The sequence below is a fragment of the Streptopelia decaocto genome (genome assembly GCF_964273445.1).
Source record: "Streptopelia decaocto genome assembly, chromosome: 8".
NCBI classification, from domain to species: domain Eukaryota; kingdom Metazoa; phylum Chordata; class Aves; order Columbiformes; family Columbidae; genus Streptopelia; species Streptopelia decaocto.
Window position 1 is genome coordinate 19,867,765 of NC_138662.1, and position 21,895 is coordinate 19,889,659.

Below are 21,895 nucleotides of genomic sequence, written 5' to 3' on the forward strand. Positions count from 1 at the left end.
GCTGTGCTGGAGAGAACCTCTGGTAAGAGCATAATTCAAATAAAAAGGCCTTTCTTTCCTCCTCCTAATTCTCTTTGTTGTGGTGACAACAGAGTACAAGCCAGATAAAAATTTAATCACCTTATCTTTTTAAAGCAAATTGCATATTTGTTTACACACAATATACATAACATAAAAAAGAAGAAGCTGCTATCCACTCCCCCTCCCCTTTCTAATCGCATTAAAGGCCTAGAAGTTTTAAAAAGAAGAAAAATGGCAATGTTTTATTCTTTATTCTGAAGTCCCGTTGTTGAGGATTGCTTTCTAAAGACGGCCCAGGGGAAGATGAATATCGCCCAACTCCGGACCAGCGGAGTTAGTCCAGCTTAACTGGCCTGTGCGGCGCCATTGAGAGTCTTGGGCGCGATGGGAGGATTAGAGATGGGCCTGTGGATCCCGCGCTTGGATTTGAAGCTGCTTTGTAATAAATTGCCTTTGATTCTGTGTCAGATCTGCAAACCTGAACTTTTTTCTGTGTTATATGTGTTTCTGAAAGGCCGCCGTGAGAGAGACGGTGCGTGGGCACTGGTTTCATTGTAGTTGCCTTTTCGCTAGACTGATGAAATCTTAGTCCCTTGTGTTGAATTTGAGATGCGTTTTCAGTTGTTTCTTCTCGCCTTAGCGCACAGACCATAAGGGTTGTTGGTTTTGTTTATTTGCTATTTTATAGGTACTGGGGTGCTAACAAAAACATAACCAGAAGTATTTTCTGGCCTACACCGAGTGGCTCTGGGCTGAGAACTCCCTCACTGGATATAAATTTAGCCCCAAGGAAATACTCAACAGGCTTTAAAATTATGGAGGCTCCTGTGCTTTGTGGTTCCTGGATCTATTTTTCCATACCTCACTGTACTCTTTGGGTCATTTTGGTAATTTTGTTCCTCTTGATTTGAGGATCGGATCAGCAAGGACACACCTCAGCAGTAAAACTGGGGAAGACTTGTGTTGTACAACGGTCGTCATAGAGTCTCCTCATTTTACTCATCATGTTGATTATGTCTGCACGTTTCTTTCCTTCTCTCCCTTCTGCCCACGCAGAAATTAATTTGGAAATCTTTTCCTTTAGGCTAATGAGACAGTGTTGGATTTGAGGCCAAAAAGATGTGCTTAGCGATCATCTTGTAGCTCTGCAAGCGGATCCATCAGATTGTATGTGCACTTAATTTGTGTAGCCCAGATCTGGTAATCATGGGGCGCTGGAGTCTCCCATGGAACCGGGGTCAAGCTGATCTCTGGTGTACAGAAACAAACAATTGTGTGGATTGTACAAGTCCGAGTTGTGTTCCAGGAGAGCAAAGTATAAAGTCATCACCTGTAGGAGGGTTTGTCTTGGGGAGGGCGCAGCCAACGAATGGTGCTGGCACAAAAGGTAACGGCAGCTTGAGATGTATGTTGGCCTATAAAACAAAGTCAAGGTTGGTATTTCAACCTATTTCTGCTACAGCGTGGCCAGCCAGCCAAGAAATGAGGTTGTTATTTGGGGTGACGGGTGTGTTGGGGTAGGGTGCGCTTTGGAAAACCCACTGTGGGAACCGCAAATATCCTTCTCAAGTGTGTGCAGGTTGGTCAGCTACTTAAATAACAAGGTGTTTGCAGAGCGATGGTGTGATACGCCGCGGGGATTTGTCAAGTGCGGAAATCCACCCCGCTCCATGGCTTCAGATGACAGCGGCCTGTTTGTGTCTGGTGTTGAATTATTACATGATATCGTTGCCAAAACAAAAGGTTAAAACGTGGTAGTTATGTTGGATAATATATCCTGATCTTCTTGCTGGAAATTGAGGAGTATTAAACAAAATGAATGGCACATTCTCAATGCCATGCGTTGGGTGTTGTTGGTGCAGGTGACAGGTTTAGGGGCCAGCAAGGCACCTACAGGAAAATCTGGCATCAATAACCACGCGGTAGCGCCAATAGATACAGCGCGGTCCTGCAGTCTGTGCTCCGTGTAGCAATATGAAAAATATCAGACTAAAAATCAAGACGCTGACTTCATGCAGAGGGTATGGCAGACTAATTAAAGAAAAAAATGTGTACCAATTGAGCCTATAAAACTCTTCCTGACCTTGAGAAAACTCCCAGGGAGCTGTGGGAAACTCCGGTCTGTCCCCTCTGAACTTTTTTGTGTTGTTGTTTAAATATAGTAACTGCTTTTTTAATTAAAAAGAAAAATTAGATGGCATTTCAAATTGTGTCCATGGTGCCTTGGGGACCTATTACAGTACAAATTACCCTATAGTATTTAGCAAGGTCTTGTTTACTATTGTGTGAAGCGAGGGTTACCAGTGTGAGGATGGAGGACAAGAAGGGCCCTTCTTTGAAAGTCTGGCTCTGCACATGAAAGTGACGCCAGCAATTGGAAGCAATTTGTGGAATTGTTTGATTATATTAATTATGGCACCAGCAAACAGTGCTTGGGAAACAGTTTTGTTTTCTTGCATTCTTGCTTGATTGCTTGCAGCAAAAGCCAAGATACAAAATGTGCCTTTAAGGGCTGCCGGAGAGCGCGGTTCAAGCCATTGTGTGGAATTGGCACCGAGCTTGAAAGGGTCGTGTCCGGCTTGATGTGAGAGTTTTCCAAGTCCAGCCTTGGCCTGAACTTCACCCAGGTCAGCCTCTTGAATTAAAACAGCTTCTGTCTTCCTCATCAAGAAGGAGCAGCCCTTTCCCTGCTAAATAGGAGCCCGTAATGAAATCCACGTTATTTCCAGCAGTGCCACCTCTTGTAGTGATGGCTTTCAGTCCAAAAGCCTTTATAAACTTAACAAATGGATACACAAGACTCAATTCAGTTCATTGCTGAACTGCCACCTTCCATGCTGTGGTCTGGGGCAGCCGTTCCCCAGTTTATGAGAGAACGTTTTAGTAGTTAAGCGTTTCCAAACAGAATCTCCCAAGCTGGGACTGTGGCAATTCCTCTGCTGGTGTTTGGTCAGGATGTGGGACAGTCTAGTTCTGCTCAAAAGTGGCTTTAAGAAGTTTTTTTCTGCTCTCTGTCGTCAAGCAATGAGTTGTGGCTATTTTGTGTAGATCCCAAATGCCACACCAAGGCATTAGTGTGATTCTTATTTGGAAGGACAGAGTCTGCTTTCCAGTCCCCATGGAGGTCGATCGCCCTCCTTGGCCAACTTCAACCCTATTAACACTCACAAGCCAAGCGAGGTGATAAGAGCAGATCTTGTACCAGCTGGAAGAGAAATCTGCATCTACTCTGGAGTTGGAAATATTTGAGAGAGCTGACAAGAGATGTGGGGAAAGGTGGTGTGAATTCAGAATAGAATTACTGGAGAATTGTGAAGGGATTTACATAAGTAAAAATCATCGCCTGATCGGTGAAAGTAATTGAAGTTCGAATCCTGAGGGTCACGAGGAAAGGAGTATTCCTTGTTTCTTGAGTGGATCTCTCATCAACTATTACACTGAAATTGTCTGGGTAATCACATTATGCTTGTGGTCATGGTGCTGGGAGCAGAGCAGATTGGCTCTCACAGGCACACTGTGCTTAAATCTTTGCCCTAGAAAGACTGGTAGGTGTTGACATATCGACCAGAGAATTCCTACCTGATCCAGGGCCTGGTCAGCTCAGGCCACGGGTCTCATCCCTCTTCTCGTTGAAGCTCCGTGTGCTCACGACAGGCAACGAGATGCCGAGTTGGGCAGGACCAGCGGTCTCTGGATGAGCCATCACCTGGATGTGATGGGGAATGGCTGATGTTCCTCTTACCGTGTTGATGGGCAGAGTCGTATGGTGCTGCTGTTCTTGGAAGGCTTACAGTGAGGTTCTTTTTCCTCAGCAGCTCAGGGTTTATTTTTTCAGTGGGATATTGAAGGAGAACGGTGACCACCTTAGCCTGAGTACAATCAAAAGGTAGGATTTTCGGGTATCTTTAACCGAGGAGGAGCAAAGTGGAGTTGCTACCTTGGTAACTTAATGTAGAGAATTCAGGCATCAGGCTGGTACATTTTCTGTTATTCTTGTCCTTTCTGTCTGTAGAAGATAACAGGAGGGGCTGGGCGATTTCATCCTCTGATTTTTTGGGGATGCTTCTGCTTTTTGTTTGAATCAAAACTCCAGAACGTCACTTTAGGGATAATCACATGAGCTTTTCATGTTTTCAGGGCACAGATTAATGCTAATTCTTTCTTTAAGAACTGCTGGCATGTTTTGGGACTAGGAGGAGAAGCAGCATGTGCTCACTCATACATTGTGGTAATGGGAGAGCCAACACTTGTACCACTGGCATTTCTATTAATTTTGCCCAAAGCAATGATAGATTTATGGTTATCGTTTTAAAGTTGGTCAGAATCCGAAATGGGTAAGAGTGCTGTATTTGAGCCTTGTACCCCTCTTTGAACACAGGTTAAATATGGGGGTTTTAAAGCCTTGGATGAATATATATAACTGTTGAAAACAAACCAATCAGTTTATAACTGATACAACGTCTGCATCAGACTGTGAATTTCAGGTCAACCAGCTCTTGTTCTCTGTGTCAGCAGGAGAGTTGATGCAAACACATGCTCCTTAACTGGGTAATGAGGGCTCAGGCTCCGAGGGTTAAATTTAAGGAAATCCTGAAATGGTGAAAACCAGCTGTTGGGAATAATCCATTGTAAGTGAGGATTGTCTCCAGCCCTTTGCCTCTTGCAAGTTTTGCTCTTTTGATTTTTCTTTCACTCAAAAAGAAAGAGTCTGCTTGTCATATTAAAAGGTCACGTTTGCCTCGGATAAAAATTATTTCCAGTATATCAACTGTGCTCTGGTAAGTTGTTTTCTGATGTTCAGTCCATTTTTAACATTTGAGTGTTGACAGGGAACAAGCAATTTCAGGTGGCTGAGTCCTCTACCTGCAGCATTCAGAGCAAGTGAACCGGATATTTTGTTTAGAGGAGGGAAAATCCAAGCTCAGGATCCCACTGAATCTCTGCTCGGAAATTCCCGAATGGAATAGGAGGCTTGGAGATAATAGCAGGTGAAGAATAGTCTAGGAATTTCTTGATATCAAGTGCAAAGAGGAATATTTTCTATTGCAGCAAGAACTGCTGGTGTAGCCTTAATGTGTTTTGTCCTCAGACAGTGATAAGAACCCTGAGCCAGCAACCACAGCAGGTACCGGGGCAGGCGGCCGGTGTAATACAGTTGCTGCTATTGGTAGGATGAACTTCTAATTTCTACCCGACAGCAAAGTTCCTATGAATCAGTAGACCTGAAATCTTTTAGCTTGATTCCCTCCGTAACACTTTTTAATGCCGTAAGAAAAGTGTGTGATCATTTAAGCAAACACCTCCACGTTCATCAGCGCTACTTGGGATAGTTACCAGTCGACTTTTTTTTACATGTGTGCATGTGAGAAGGGAGTTGTTGAAGTTCAGCAAAATGGATTGTTCTCTTGGCTGTGCTGGAAACCTGCCCTGTACCTATATTATTACACCTGTTTTCAATGATGTGTTTATCAGTTGCTTTAAAATGACTCCCGTCCCTGGCTGGGCTACAAGGAGATGCCGTAGTATCTTGATTCGCATCTAAACTGCGTCTGGCATTCAGTCTTGAAACTCTTCCATTCAAACTCAATGTGTCGGTAGCTTTGCAAGAGACAGAACGATTCCTAAATATTGAAGAGATCCGTGGAAATAGGAAATAAAAATGTGGAGGTGAGGAAATCTGAAAAATGAAGTTGGATTAGAGATTGAAAAGTTGTGAAGGGCAGAATAGCAGGTGGTGACAGGTAACAGTTGGAATAAAATGTCTATGGGGAAAAAGCAGAGCGGTGCCCTGTCCCCCTGCCGATGGATTAGTTGGAAGAGCAGATATTGTATCAGCCTTCATCCATGAAAACAAAGCAAAAGTAAAATGTGCTGGTATTGGACACTTATGCTTTGTGTAATTGTGAAACTCCAGGCTGCGATGCATTGAACTACTGCAAGTCAGTAAGCAGCTGGTGGCTCTTTTTGTGAAAATTGGCTAAAATATTGTGTTTATCCTTTATTTTGTTCATGTAAACCTGTACTTAGACTTGGAAGGTATTTTTCCTGATGAGGTATCACTTTTCATTTAAATTTGAAAATTCTCCCTTTATTTTTTTGCACTTATAAATGGCCCAGTTTGAATTAAATCCTTGGTGAGACAAAGGATATTATGCTAATAGTGTGTATTCTTATATGTTAGTCATTAACGGTAGTTGAAACTGAAAGAATGAAGTGGATTAAACTATTTTACAGCTGGATTTTCACATCTAACCTGGGTTAGTTGATGCTGCAAGTACCTTTTACATAAGACCTATCTGGGCACTTCTTGTTACAGACACGGTTATGATGGATGGGAATGAATTTGCTAAGCTCTCAAATATCTTACGTGCCTCTGAGGACTGCCCATTAATAACATTAATATATAGGTATTTCCCACTGCTGTATGCAAGGCATTTCTTAGAACTTTGAATTTAACGTCTTTTTTTGAACACACCATCTTTTTCACTGTAATCCATTAGCAACTTGGCAAAATAAAGTAATTGTCCAACAGACGAAGGGAAAAAAAAAATCTATTAACATTTGCTACAAATCCGAGTCGTACAGGCAGCACTTAATTAACGGAACAGATTTCTCACTATGTATTCAAGCTAACGTAGCCATTGTTCAGGAGAGATTAGACCCTTAATGTAAGTAAGTTAAACTAGACCTCCATCTAAAAATACCCGTCATTTCAGCTATTAAAGCTCTGATGTCTTCTTCGGTGACAGATATATTGCCCTTCGTTTCCTCGGTGTTGTGAAATGTAAAGTATGCATCGTGTGTAACGCGAGAAACCCGCGGAGGTCGATGAACCCCCCCGATTGTGCCGCTCCCGACGACCCGAGACCTCCCGGCACCGGCGCCCAAAACCACAACGGGCCCCGGTGTGGAACGGGGGCCGTTCCAGCCCCCCAACCCCTGTGCCGTGGGCTCCGATCGGCTCACTTCGATATCTTACGAATTTAACGCTACCCAAGTCCCTCATCGTCCTGCTGGGAACTACCACTCCGTAGACTTCTTACCCATTATATACTATATTTCAATCCAAATAGGTGTTCAGGGGTGCAGGTGAGGTACAACTTCTCCATATGTGCAAGTTAATGACAGGCTGAGATTGCTGTTTTAAATCCGTTTTCCCCAGTACAGCTCCATCTGCAGCGTATCCTTTTTTCCCTCAAAATGTGTTCAAAATGAGATTCTTTGGTTAAACACCATAGATCATCTGGGTCTGGGATGTGTTGGGCATTCCGAGAGCTCCCTGAAAGTTTCTGAACCTGGGTTTACTTCATCTTTGGGGCTGCAAGAGTGAAAATGGACGTTTTGGCTGTGAATTTAATGCCACGTCTCCTCCCTTCCTCCCTCCTTTCCGCCAATTAGCATTTTTTTGGAAATTAGAGTCTCACGAAGCCTACGAACATAAATAGAAGTGTTTTAGGATTTGTTTGCTTTAATTAATTTAAAGCGTGTCTTTCTGAGAGGATTTAGTTAAACATCTTTCTTAAACAGTAACGTGCCAGTAACAGCAACATTAGCGATCGTGATAAGCCTCAGAAAGGGAAACCAAGTAGAAAGGAAAACGAAATGCTTCTTTGTGCAAAAAATAGATGGTATTCCCAGGAAAGCAGTGGAAACTCTGTTTGGGGACACTTGGGTAGCTCAAAACAGCAGAAAACATACAATTTAAAATAAATCCTGCAAAGGTAGAGAGCAGGACTGCGTGACATCGCTCTTTTTGCTGTCTTTATTTTGTTTCCTTCTGTTTTAACTGTTGCTGTTTATTTTCTGGCAACACCCAAGATGTTCTCAAGCTTTCCAAATAGGAAATAAGCTGCTTTTCATGTAATGATAAATGATTTTTTATAACGAAGATTGAGTGATTGTAAGGCTAATGATATTAATGGGATTTATATGAAAGCATCCAATTAAAAAATTCGAAACAGCTGCATTGAACACAACTATACAATGTAATACAATCACGTAATAAGTATGTGGTCAAGCCACACTATATTATCTAGTTTGATTAATTGAACCTTACACGTGCAAAGATAGTCATTGTCAGACTTCTCAGCCGCCAAGAAAAAACAGTCTCGATTATTTTCCCAGAGAAATAATCATTACTTATTTTGGTATGTTCTGCCATCTGTAAAGAGAAAACGGCTGCTGTCTTGGGTGGGAAATCCAACATCTTGCAGAGCTCTGCAAAGTTGATCCTGCCTGAGCCTCAGTGTGAGTTGGAGTTTATGGAGTTACATGCGTCATGTGTTGCTTTTCACCTCTCTTGTGCTCTTGCTTTTTGGGGGGGGTTGTTTTGTTGTTAGGTTTTTTGTTTGTTTTTGTTATTTTTGCTTGGTTTTGTTATTTTTGTTTGTTTTGGTTGGTTGGTTTAGTTGTTTGGTTGGGCAGTGTAGGTTGGGGCTGGACGGGTGTAGGTTGGCTTGGCTTGGGTGGTGTAGGTTGGGTTGGGGTTGGCGGTGTACGTTGGGCTGGGCGGTGTTGGTTGGGTTGGGGTTGGCGGTGTATGTTGGGCTGGGCGGTGTAGGTTGGGTTGGGGTTGACAGTGTATGCTGGGCTTGGGCGGTGTAGGTTGGGTTGGGGTTGGCGGTGTACGTTGGGCTGGGCGGTGTAGGTTGGGTTGGGCTGGGCAGTGTAGGTTGGCTTGGGCCGTGTAGGTTGGGTTGGGGTTGGCGGTGTGGATTGGGTTGGCTTGGGCGGTGTAGGTTGGGGTGGGGCTGGGCGGTGTAGGTTGGGGCTGGGGTTGGTGGTGTACGTTGGATTGGGCGGTGTAGGTTGGGTTGGGCTTGGCGGTGTACGTTGGGTTGGGCGGGTGTAGGTTGTGTTGGGGTTGGCGGTGTAGATTGGGTTGGCTTGGGCGGTGTAGGTTGGGTTGGGGTTGGTGGTGTATGTTGGGCTGGGCGGTGTAGGTTGGCTTGGCTTGGGCGGTGTAGGTTGGGCTGGGCAGTGTAGGTTGGGTTGGAGTTGGTGGTGTAGATTGGGTTGGCTTGGGCAATGTAGGTTGGGTTGGGGCTGGGCGGTGTAGGTTGGGGCTGGGGTTGGTGGTGTAGGTTGGCTTGGGCGGTGTAGGTTGGGTTGGGCTTGGAGGTGTACGTTGGGTTGGGCGGGTGTAGGTTGGGCTGGTGGTGTGGGAGTTTTTTGTTTTGTCATGCATCTATGTGGGTTTTTTGTTGTGTGTGTTTGGGTTTTTAAGTATTTTTACTTATTTATTAGGGGTTTTTTTAAGCAGATCCCTCTATCTCCAAAAGTCTCCCCATGACCGCACCGTGGGGCCTTCGAGCTGCTTAATAACCCTGGTTATGAAACGGCAAACGGGCATTTCCCTGGCTTTCCTTCACCGTTGCCGTATGGTGGCAATGCCGCCACCGGGAACAATTTGCGACCCACAGGAGGAAGATGAGAAGGTGTCTCTGGGGCCGCGTCCCCCGATGGGTGCGGCTGTGCCAGAGCTGCAGACCTCCTGTCTCCAGGAAATCATAAGCGTCTCGATCTTTTTGTGGGGCCGTGATACGAGAACCCGCAGCTGAATTTCGATACGAGGGGGAAGCCGATAAAGTGTTGGAGATAAGGTTATGTGACACCACAGGTTAAAAATACCTGAACTGAGTTTGGCCAAACGCCGGAGATCCGCCTCGCAGGGGTTGGGGTGGCGCTCAATGGGCTTCCAAGGGGCCGCATCTCTTGTTTTACAGCATTTCTTTGGACTTTGCTATGTTGTGTTTCTCATCTAAAACGTCACCAATGCGTCAAGTTAAAAGAAAATATAAAAGTGTAATAAACTGTAGCTATTTAAGTAGAAAAGGACAAATGTTGTTTGGTACAAATGCCTGGAGAAAGACTAAAATTAGATCCCTGGAATCCTGTGCAGCCTAATTCTGGCTCCGCTAAAAGGTGACAGTTGAAACCCTTAACAAATACTGTGGTTTAGCAGAAACAACAACAAAACCCAGCAAACAAACCCAAAATGGTGTCGTTTGTTCCAACCTTGGCGGTCTGATTGTAGCAGGTCTGGGAAGCAGACTGAAGACACTCAAGAACCTTCTGATTCTTAGGACAGAATATAATTCTAGTGTTTACCAGTTGTTTTTTTGTTCATAATTTATACTTTTATAAATATTCTTAGTGATGAGAATACACTTTGGGAGGTGTGTGTAAGTAATAGGAATGATCTGCTGAGGCTTGTTTCAAGTTTTGCCGTGATGTTGAGCATGTTTGTCATGCATCCTCTTGTTTTTTACAGATGGGCTGAAGCCGGAGACCAAGACGCTTCTTACTGTTGCCTCCAAGAAGAAATCAAAGGCGGGGAAGGGAGATACAACCAAAGAGGAGGAAAACAGCAAGAACGATTCAGCCCAACCTATTACCATCTCTCTTCTCTTTAAAAGATACGTCTTTGACACACAGAAGAAAATGATTCAATCCTGAGATAGCGATTGCACCTGAAAGCCCAAACTCTGAAATAAACTCAGGTGGAACCTGTTTTTTCTCTGAACGCATTAAACCTGTTCCGTCGTCACCAACAGAGCCTGGAAGCTCCTGCTGCCTTTCAAGATCTCTGCAATCTGGTTTTGTTCTGTTAGAATCTGCTTATTTTGTCATCTTTGCCGTGTTAAATCTCCCTGGCCTCTTGGAGAACGTCACCCGCCGGGTGTGTTCTAACAGGGCTGGTTTGCTGGAGAGTTGTTTGGAAGTTTCTCTTGGTTTCCGAGTTTGTTAATCTAAATCTGGTCAAAATGTGAATTTCACGTGACCCACAAAGTGAAGCTGATTAGTCTTGGTTCAGTTCCCCCAGCAAATTGGGGTCTAGAAAGCACACGATGTAAAAGGTGAAACCTGAAATGGATGTTTCACGTTCCTTCAGCTGCAAATATATGAGATGCTGTCTGAGAGATGGGGATGGAGCTTTTTATAACTATGATTTCTATCTAGAAATGTTTTGCATATTAAACATAATGATGTGCATAACTGGGAGTCTTAATTGTCCTGTTTGCTGTTCCGAAGGTTCAGAACCTATCTTCAGGGGCATTTTTATAGCTTGTCTGTATTTCCTGCCTGTTCTGCAGCAAATCTGACTCCAGAACTGGTTTATTTTTTTGTACTCAAAAGGTTTTTGGTGTGTGAAAGAACAAGTTGCCCCTGGAAATAGCCAAGGGCTTTATTTCATTAAAATAATGATAGAAGATTGCAGTATAAGCCTTGTAAAATGAACATCTCCACAATGCTTTAGAAACCATTTGTTGCTTAATAGGGATTTCATGGCTGCTTTAGTTCTTCCTCTGGATTTCGTGTCCCAGGCTTATAAAGAGGTGAGCACTGGTAATATCCTTTCTATGTTACTTACAAAGCATCGGACACCTTAATGTGAAAACTTAACAATAATTCCACAGGTCCGAGAGCTCCAGTCTGGCACAGAAATTGGACTCAGGCTTGGCAGCATGGAAAGTGTTAGTTCCTGCCTTTTGAACAACAAATCTGCTGCTTGTTGGTGTTAAATTCACTGAAGCCAGCTGTGGAAGGTGACCACATGGATAATGTAAGTGCATTAGTTGCACATGGGAGTAAATAAATTGCTACACTCATTCTTAATAATCCTGTTATTGTTATATTATTAATGACACTCAGTGTTATTAATCAAATATCCATTGATGGGCACGAGTCCATCATGTTCACATGATCATGTGTTTTTCAGTCTTTTCCTTTTGATTTCCAGGTAACCAAAGTGGATACAAATGGCAAAAGTATCAGCTGTCGAGAGGATATTTGCAACTGGACAGTGGAGAGACAGAGCAGGTCTGGTGTCTGAACTAGGGTGGTGGTGCCCCTTTAAATCGGAACAGAATTAGCGCTTTGTGGAATAATCCCAAACAGTTTCTGCTGAGTGAGTCCCAGTGAAGCTTTAGCACATCCCTTAAGATTATGGGGTTTGCTTTCAGCGCGATCCCAGGGGAATTAGGGAGGCAACTTCAGCCATGGCTTAATGTGCCTTGTGCTGGAAAATGTGTCCTTCTACAGTGAAAAATAATGCTTTTTCATCCCCCTGTCACCTCTCCTTCCCCATTTTTCTCCTCTTCCCAGACACCCCAAAGGCAGCCTTTGGAAAGAGTGTTTATTATGTTATCTTTCTTTTAAGCCTTTATCAAATCCTAGTTTGTACCCTGCACTGTTACTCTGCTTAAGATACTGCAGTGACGGAAGCTAGAGAAACAGGTGACATAGAAGGAATGCCATTATTACCACCCCAGGTTAGTCTAAGAATTATTGGTATTAAAAAAAATATATATATTAAGGAACTTACATTTTTATCTGTATAGTTCTAATGTCCTCACCAAATTTTAAATGGGTCGCTAAATTCTGCCAACCAGAGTTGTGGGAGCTGTGGGAAGAAAAGGGCAGTTGTTGGAAGAGGTGTCCTGCTCTGGGATATCGCCGGCTGCTCCAGAGCTGTTGGCTTTGCACTTAGAGCTTTTTCTCATTTCTAAGGCTTTTTGAATAGTTCTGGAGGGGAGGCTGTCAGTGTAAACGGTGGGATGTGTTTTTACGAAGCGCTGTCTGGTTAATGTGTTCCCCCCTACGCTGTGGATTGCCTGCAGCAGGATCAGCAGTTCTTACAGAGCTTAGTTCTGCAGCTGAAAGGTCTCATCCTGCCCAGGGTCCATGGTTTATTGCCTGGGGTGCTCCAGGGGAACAGCCAAAGCTTGCAGAGCTGGACCCCCCTCCCTTTCTTATCCAGTCTCCTGTAATATACGGAAAATGGGAGGAAAGCTTTTTTTAGAAGTATAATTTTCACACTAACGTACTAACTCAGCATCTTTCTTCCATCCCCTCGCTCCAAGGCCTTCTCCTCCGTGCTCCGATTTCCCATCTTTGCCTGTTGCTTCTCCTCGCTCTGGTTTTGCCTCTGGAGAAGGTGATGATGTCAGTCTGGGTGCTGACAGGGCCCCCATGGTGGGTTTTGGGAGCCCAGCGTGGCGGGACTGGCCCGTCCCTGCTCCTACACCTGCTCCTGCTGCCGTGAGTAAGTCCTGAGTACAGGCACTTGGGCAAAGTCTTGGGGACAGTTACTGGTGACACAGGAGGAGCGGGAACGTGTCCATCCCTTCACCTGCCACCATCTCCTGTCCTTCTGCTTGGTAATAATCCTCTCAGTAAAGCCCTATCACAAAGCCCCATCCCTTCGCTTTGCTCCCTGGGCAGAGGTTTGTGTAGGACAGAGGTTTGTGTAGGACAGAGGTTTGTGTAGGACAGAGGTACCTCTCAAAAGCTGGCGTTTGATTTTGTGTTTTTTTTCCCCATTTTTCATTTCAAAAGGAGGACTTAAGCGTGCCTGAGAACTTTGATAATAATGTGCTATTACTGCAGATCTCTGGCTGCTGTCCTGAGGCTGTTGGATACACATTTGAAAAAGGGTGAAATGGTGGAACAAAATGATTACGGGAAAATCAAAGCTTTTAAAGACATTTGTAGGATGAACAGATGTTCAAACATTCTTTTATTTCGTTTCCAGACAGACGTAGAGACTTTCCTTTCATCCTCGTAATCAGTGCATTATGCTGTAATTTGTAAAAATGGCATTAAAAAAATATTAACAGGGTCATATTGTGATCTACTGACTCTGTGTCGTTAAGCCGTGAAGTTAAGAACGGCATCCGGGAGCAGGGGTTAAATGTTGCAGATTGTTCTGTACCAGCATATATTGTCAGACTATTTTATAATGAATCCAAACCAGAATAAAGATGTAAGGAGGTTTTTTCAATACCGCTAAGGTTGTCAGTGTTGCAAAACTAGGAATTATTATGGCTGTGCAGATGTTCGGTGAGTAATACATCTGTGGGTTTGTGAGGAGACGAGCACTGAGGAGAGCTTGGTTTTTCCCAGCCTGTTTTCTGCTCTTCCTCGGGGTTTGTTTTAGGCCTGCGGGCTGGTGTGTGATCCTGCCCCAGGTCCTGAGCCCCGGGGCCGGCGCCTGCGGCCGCACCATTCAGTAGGTGGCATCCTTTACTTGGCCTCAAAACTAAAGCTCCCTACCTAAAAATGTGCGGTGTGCTGGTGTTGATAATGAGGATTTTTCGTCGAGCTCGCAGCCCATCTCTCAAAGAGCAGTTTCTGTTCTGTGCTTAATGACTCGGGCAGTCGTTAACTCTGATCTTGTGGCCAAACCCTGCAGTACCGGCGTCCTTTCTGGGTCTGTTTCTGGCTCAGTTGGTAGTAGCTCTTTTCCTCACATCTTATCAAGTGTGTTAATTCGTGGCAAGTACCTGAGCGTGGAAAAATGAGCTTTCCCTGCTCGTCCGAGCAGCCACGGGGTGGCAGAGGAAAAGCGACGAGGAGCTGTCACCTGTATTTACATCTGGAAATGCTCTGGGATCTTGTGAAATGAGGGGTGAAAGGACCAAAGGAGCATGAATTATTAGCACTTTTAAAAACCCGTGTTTTCCTTTTATTTGAATATCCACACTGAGGTGAAAAGTTCTTTATTTACAAACACATGAGTTCTAAATGAACTTGCTGAGTATATAAATAGAATATTTTTAAGATAAAGCCTAGCGTGGGGAGCCCGGCCTGCTGAGTCTGGAGCAGAACGGGGTGATTACAGCCTGTGGTGAGGCCGGTTGTACCGGGTGATGAGCATCCAGAAGGAATTCAAGGGTTTGGGGAGGTTGTGTTTAAGCAAGATATGGGAGAAAGGGGAGCAGCCTTCTGGGATTCCCCACAAATTCTCCTACTGTTCTGTACAAAAGCAGATTAAAAGCATAATTCGGTATGATTGGGTCTCCACCATATACACTACATAAGAGGAATACGGAGCCTTTCTCGCATCTGCGGCTGCTCATGCAGCACTGGTTTTAGTTCCAGTTGTAAGTGGACTTTAGAGTTTAGGACAGAATGGATTTTGCCTTTCTCAGTAGGTATTAAAGTTGTGTATTTTTATTTGTGTGCGTGGTACGAGTGCTTTTCCAGGATGGTATAATCGGTCTGCGAGACTGAAATCTTGGTCTTCCCCTCGGCGTGGCTGTTGCTTGTCAAGGACGAACGCTCTAAGGGTTCTTTGTTTCTGATATGTGCTTGCTATTCCTTTCCTAATAAAGGACAGGAGAGGGAGTCCCATCTCATCCTTTTCTCTTTGGAGCTCATGCTCAGGATCATCAGACAGAACCAGAAATACCTTGCAAGGTCTTGGGTAAATCCGAGCCCTACCTGGCACTCCGAGGCTTATTCTTGAAAACACGACCGTCTTTTTGACTATCACATCCTCGCCAGTCTTGCCTGTTCTAGTTCACGTTTCTTAACCAAAAGGTAATTTGAGATCTGGATCAGGAGCCACTAAACCAAACAACCCTGGCAGCGACTGAGGTGCTTTGCTAGCACCAGTATGTTGGCATTTTGGCTAAACTGGTCTGATTACATGTGATCTTCTAAGAAATCTAGACTGTTCCTTAGCTCTGGAAGGTTCTATTCACATCACTTTCCTCTCCTTTTCTTTGATTGGAAGTCACGCAGCCTTTTTGTGTTTTGGTTGCTCACTCTTAGATTTCTCAGTGGCCTCATTCATGTCCATCCTCCTTGGACCACAAAATTGCTCTATTATCTGTATATGGCCCCATTCAGACATGCAGGAACCAGTTCTTTTATACTGCTTGTCTGAAAACTGATATTTTAGCGCCAATAACTTTGGCTGACAGGGAGTGATCCGTGCCCGCATGGTGAATATGTTCCCAAAACAACATTCCATAAGGACAAGCTGAAACTCGGACCCCACACACTGGGTTTGCCTAAATTTCTTCCTTTTAGCTAAAGCAAGCAATCTGTTGTCTAGTTCTTAAGCTTTACTTTAACCAAAACTAAGTTGAGCTCTGCACCTTCTATGAGAATACTGGTTTATTACCTGGAAAGATCAACGTATTTCAGAAGCTCTTCTAGACAACGTCAGGTTGCTCAAAAATGATCTGTGTTGGTTCCCACCTGCATTGACGTGCATGCGATTTTTCTTTTCAGCAGGATGTGGATCATACTGTCTATGAAGATGCTGGAAATGAGAACAGAGTATCTGGAGATAATCATTTGGAGCAAAAAAAATTACTTACTGGGCAGGAAATGGAAATAACCAAAATTCCTCCCCCCAAAACCTGGGCATCTCGGATGTTTTCATTGTCTACACATGTTCCGTAACTTCCCATCCTTTCGTATTACTGCAGGACATTAGAAGTACCCAGTTTTATGTGGTAGCATACAAATTATTTCTGTCTTGGCAACAATATCCTTTCTGGTGATTGACTTTGGTTGTCACCACACGCTGAGTCAATGACTGTAGAGAATTGAGTGAATACTCCAGATTCTCTTTCCTGAGTTGGAACCAGCAATTCTAAGCTCAGCATCTCATATCTTTTGCCCAGGTGCATCAATTTGTATTTATCTATTTAGAAGCTCGTTTGCCTCTGTTACCCACTTGGTTTTGTCTGAATCTTCTGTTACTCCTTTTATTTGAAGAGTGAGGCAATAATTTAGTTCCGTCGAGTGTTGCTCAGTGCATCAAAACCCTGTTTTCTTAAGCCTCATCCTCGGGTGCTTCCTGACAAAGATTATTGGAGAGTATTGTACCTATGGGAGAGATTTGGAATGTCGGGCCAATGTCCCCTATTGCGGTGAAGGGCAAGGTGGGGTGGAGCAGACAGAGTTTGGCATGAGGGCAGAAAGCCGCCCAGCTTGATTGTGACGGCACACGAGATGCGTTTTCTCATGCACATCATTCCCATTTATTTTTTAGATGAACTGAGCTGGGTTTGAATTGTTAGTGAACGCAGAAGGGAGAAAGAAGGGGTGATGTTATGTCATCTTGCCTATTAAAAATGGTAGTTGAGGAGCTCTGGCAAGAGAAGCATTTTGTTTGGGGATGAATCTAAATCACTTTATACCTCGGTGTGGGATCTGTGCTTAAAACCCTGCTAAGTGAACTGTTTGGTCTCCATCCAGTTCTAAGTTGAGCTGTAAGTCTCGTTTGCTGTCTGGCAGAGTGTGGCATGACTGGGCCGTTTCAGGGAGACATCTGGGTTTAGAGCAGTGGAAAAGCAGAGGTTTGCCAGTTTGGTATTAAAAATAGAGCTGTCAGGAGCACACGGCTGGACCAGAGGCCTGGGCTTAACCTGGAATGTATTAATATTTGTACCGTCCTAGAACTGCTGTAGTAACAATATCTGAGCACACATTCGTTTTGTACTTCTGTTGTTATAACAGGTATAAAAATGTTTAAGCATCACAGTTTTTTAACATAACAATTTCCTTTAAAGTGGTTGCAAAGTCAGTATTGAGCAAACCTCTCTGCAGAGCATTTTGACTTAGCAGTTCCAAGTGCTGACAGCGTTTGACGATTTTTGCCCTCGGTATGTGCCGCATTTCTAAAGCATCACATACAATTCACTCCCACTGATGTGTTTGCGGTAAATTTGTGCCCAGTTAATGGTGCAGAAGCGGGAGAATGAGCTCAGTGAGTTGTCCTCATATGTTGCAGATGTGGAGCTGAATCTTCAGCCCGTACCTGCTGCTCCTTGCCCCGCGTTTCACTTCTCTGCTGCGCGAAGGTCCCTCCTGAGGCTGCTGAGACTTGGGGTGGTGAGTCCAGACTCCTCAGGACATTTCCTGGGACAAAAGTAAGAGAAAATCTGAAATAACTTTATCTTTCACTGAGGCAATGGAGACAGAATTTGCCTTTATTTGTTCCTTGGTCCTTTTTGGTCTGTCTTCCAAAGGCAGGTGATAAGATGGATTCTCTGTTTCCTGCCATACACCCTATCATAGGAGGCTTGTCTAGAAATGTTACTTGTCTCCCACAGGCACAAGTGAGCTCATGGTGACTTTGTCCGGAGTTATTTGCTTAAAATACTACCATTAATCTATGAACGAGCAACAAAGACCACCTTCAATTTGTACATAAGGCTTGCTAATTTGCAACATTAGTTTTGCAGGTTAGTGGCTCTCCCCTCCTCCCCCCTTAATTAGAAATTTTAATTAGAGCATGCTGAGTATTAAGATGTTAAAGCTTTGACTGGCAGTTGGGAATTGCAGAAGGATCAGCTGTCTCTGCAGGGCTGTAGCACAACGGGGATTAACTCGCACCTTCTGCCTGCAGGTACCGTTTGCTTCTTGAGTTGGATCATCAGAAAATGTTCTGCAAGGTTCCCTTCGTCTTCCTGATCGCACCTTGTCTGTCCCAAGAGTTTAGAGGAGATTCCACTGATTCGCTGATAGGATGAAAAGACACCTGCTCCAAAGCAGATTTGTGGGAAGATAGGGATAGATTCCAAAATAGTAGCGTTTAATGCTTCTAGCATCACGTTCTTGGAAAGTCCCAAAACTTCTGCCATGGCTAATTATGGAATAACTTAGTTGTGAGGGAACTGTTTCCCCAGCCTTCTCACACTTGGCGGGTATCTTGTGTCCTTTGAGCCAGAGGATGTGTATTTTCTTCTGTCTAGTTGTAAATGTGGGCTCTGTTATCCAAACAAATACCCAGTCATGTAAAAAATCGCTGAAGTGCATTTTCCAAGATATCTTGTGGCACTCTAACCCGCAAGCTACTTAAGAAACTGCTATTTTGATTTGCTATTTTCAGTGAATTTCTTGTTCTGCTGGTACCCAAGTCACGATTTCCCTTCGTTCTTGCTTTTAATTTGTTTGCCTTTATCAGACATCATCTGTCTTCAGAAGCGGGGATCTTTGCATCCTCTGGTATAGAGCTATCCGTGCTTTCAACAGTTGTATTAAATCAATGTGGTCTTCCAAATTAAGATTGATCAGTGGCATTTTAATACTTTTTGGTAATATCTGTTGCTTTTCTTTATCGCTTAGCCCCCAGCGTCCTGCTGCGCAGGGTCCGTGTTCTGTTGAGCCGTTCACAGTGACGCCCAAATCCTGGATCTTGGATGCTTCTGTCAATGCATCAGCGTAGTTCAATGTACACTTTGTGTGGTTACCTTTCACTTGTCAATACTCAGTTTCAGTCCAGCTTTGGTGGTACTTAAGTTCTTCCTCCTCCTCATCCTGCCAGCTACATTAACCTTGGGCTATTTGCAAATCTTATAGTTCTTCACATTCTGGACGGTCATTAAAGTTAAGCAACACTGAGGTTAGCAGAGAGTTTTTTAGCACTCTTTTAATCATTCTGTTCAAGCCAAACTCTTATTTTCCTCTTATTTTCTTCCTTTGCGTTGTTTGCAGAAGGTCCTTGGTAAGCCGGTGGTTAAGAAGGTGTGTGGATCATACCAGCAGAGCGGAGAAGCCCAATTTTCCTTTGCTTTTCCAATGCTCAATGAATCGCATTTGTCAGGACGATTTAGCCCGCCTGGTTTTCATTGTTGGCTGATGGTTTTGCTGGGCATTGAAGTAACCTTACACTGGTCTGTAATTCCCAGGGGAATTTTTTGCTTCTCTTTTAAAGAAAGTGATAACATTGGTAATTAACTGCAGTTAGGACGTGTATTTCCGTTAGCGTGTGAATCATTTGAGAATCTTGTCAATAATGCAGCAAAGCATTTTAACAAGTTTTCTGCTGATTGTCTGCTTGCTTAGTGGATTCAGCTGTTCTTACGCCAGTCAATAGAAGTGAGGAAGGGTACCCTAAACAAAAAAAGGTACAGAAGGGAGTCTTAATGTACTTGAGAGACACATTCCTGGGGTCTTAATGTACGGGTCTTAATGTACTTCAGAGGCACATTCCTGGGGCTTTGTTTGTTTGTTGAGGTTTTTTTGCTGTACAGTAGTAGAATAACCCGAATCAAGAGTTGATAATTATAGAACGTTATTGAGCTTCTCACGTTTTGCTGAGCAGTTCTAGTCCAAAGTTGGTCACAACATTGGCTTGGGCGTCAACATACGTTCTTGTGTTCTTCACCTGATTGTGAAAGCGGCTTCTGTTTTAAATTAGTAAAGCTGAAGTTTTGATGATCCATCTGCACTCTAAGCTGCCAGTGTCAGAAAGCCCTGTGGAATGAGTTGTTGCTGGAAGGACGTTTGCGGTTATCGCATCTGGAGCCAGGCAAACCTTGAGGAGCGGGTGAGTAAACCCAGTGTTACATTTACTCCTCACTTCTGCCTATTGCAGCAACATCCCAGTCCAGCATTTCAGTGCCTCGAAACAGCACCATCAGGAGAGGCTTTGCAATGAGTCGAAAATGAGCAGTGATGTAGAAAATATGCCTTGATTGAAAAAGGCTGATTTAATTAAATGTTTATGGCTTGGACGCTCTGGTGTAAACAGCCTGTGGCTCCTGGCTTGCAAATGAGGTGTCTTTGTGGCTAATGCAGCTGTTTGTGCTTGCGGTGCCAGAGTTGCTGTCACTCTGAGCTCACAATATCAAGCCCAGGTAAGCGCTAGAAGAGGTAGGAGGAAAATACAACAGTGTCTCATTCCAAGATTGCACCAGATCAGATGGAAAGTAGCATCTATTGAGCTTCCAAAAAGTCTCCGTGATTTTTTCCATCGGGTGCTGTGCCTTGCTTTGTCATGTGAACTTAGCAACAACGTTCAAAGAGAAGAAGTTGTCACTTTAAAACTTCCCGGTGAGTGTTGGAGGGACTGTGTCCAAGTTAGGATCAATATAAAGATATTAAGCAAGCAAACCGTCCTTTGTCCTGTCTGTTAGCAAGATCTCTTGTGAGTCTGGCAGTGATAAGCATCTCTGTGCCTTTTCAGTAAGGAGTTGTCATCTGTGAGATGAGTACAGGATGACAGGGGCTATCGCTTCTTGAAGGGAATCCTGAGGTCATCCTGTCCCTCTCCCTACCCAAAAGAAGGATCGGCTGTATGCATGTTGTTCTTTTCAGGTGTCCAGCTAACTCGCCTTTAGAGATTTTTTTTGTCATTAGTTGTCACAGGGCTTTACTATCATGAGAGTTGGTTGGGAGGGAAAGGGAGCAGGTTCTTCCTGGTATCTTATTGAATCTTTCATGTTGCAGTAGAAGCCTATTTATATTTTGATCCCTATCCACTGTGGTACAGAGAACAGACTATTCCTTTTCTCTTCGCATCACTCTTATGTACTTGGAGACCGATCACGTCCACACTCAGTCTTCTTTCCTCTGGACTAAATGTTCTTGGTCTGAACAGTCTCTCCCCTTTGGGGCTGTTTCTGTTCTCCTGAGTTTCTCCAAGTGCTCGGTGTCTTTCCTCCAGTGTGTTTCTCTCAGCGAGGCCGTTCTGTGGCTGAGACCTCGTGAGCACTGACCTAATAAAGCAGGAGTTGAACTCTGGGGCTGTCTCAGCCCATCTCCCCATTCCTGCTTCCCCATCTGTGGGGTTTGCACAATCTGGAGTTTATTGCCTTAAGTCTAATGTGTGAGCTCAGGGTCATGATGCCTCTCTATAGGTCTGCTATGTGGCCTTTCATTTCCCATCCTCTTAAATAGCTTCTTGATTTTTCAGACTACTTCCCCAGTTTGCCAGGATCCCTTAAATTCCATACTTTCCTCCAGCATACTCATTGCCACCTGATTGATCTAGTCATCAAGATCATCAATGAAAATATTGAATAGAATTAGCTGTAGGACAGACCCCTTTTGAACCGTGGTTAATAAATCATCCCAAACAGCATAGCGTTGATACATATTCTCTTAGTGTTCTCCAAACAGCATCATGCTCAGCCTATAGTGGGTTTCTCCAGGTGATTTCTCCCTAGCTTGTTTATGCAAATGTTTTATGGAAAACTGTCAAAAGTTTTTCTAAATGAAGCTATGTGCACCTATATTCTAGGTGACTTTTTGGTGCAGAATACGCTGTACACAGGCGATATGCAAGTTTTCCTGGTTCTGTAGGTGCATTTTAATCTTGACCTGCCAGACTCAGTCTTCACAG

General features: G+C 44.0%; 1 protein-coding gene across 1 annotated transcript in view; it reads left to right on the top strand.

Annotated features, from left to right (window-relative positions):
- Positions 1–11,241, top strand: part of EEFSEC (eukaryotic elongation factor, selenocysteine-tRNA specific) — a 103,713-nt gene extending 92,472 nt beyond the window's left edge. Inside the window, exon 7 of the mRNA XM_082060016.1 lies at positions 10,295–11,241. Coding sequence (XP_081916142.1) covers positions 10,295–10,479 — 185 coding nt within the window. The 3' untranslated portion in view covers positions 10,480–11,241. The remainder of the gene's footprint in view (positions 1–10,294) is intronic.
- The last annotated feature ends 10,654 nt before the right edge of the window (positions 11,242–21,895 follow it).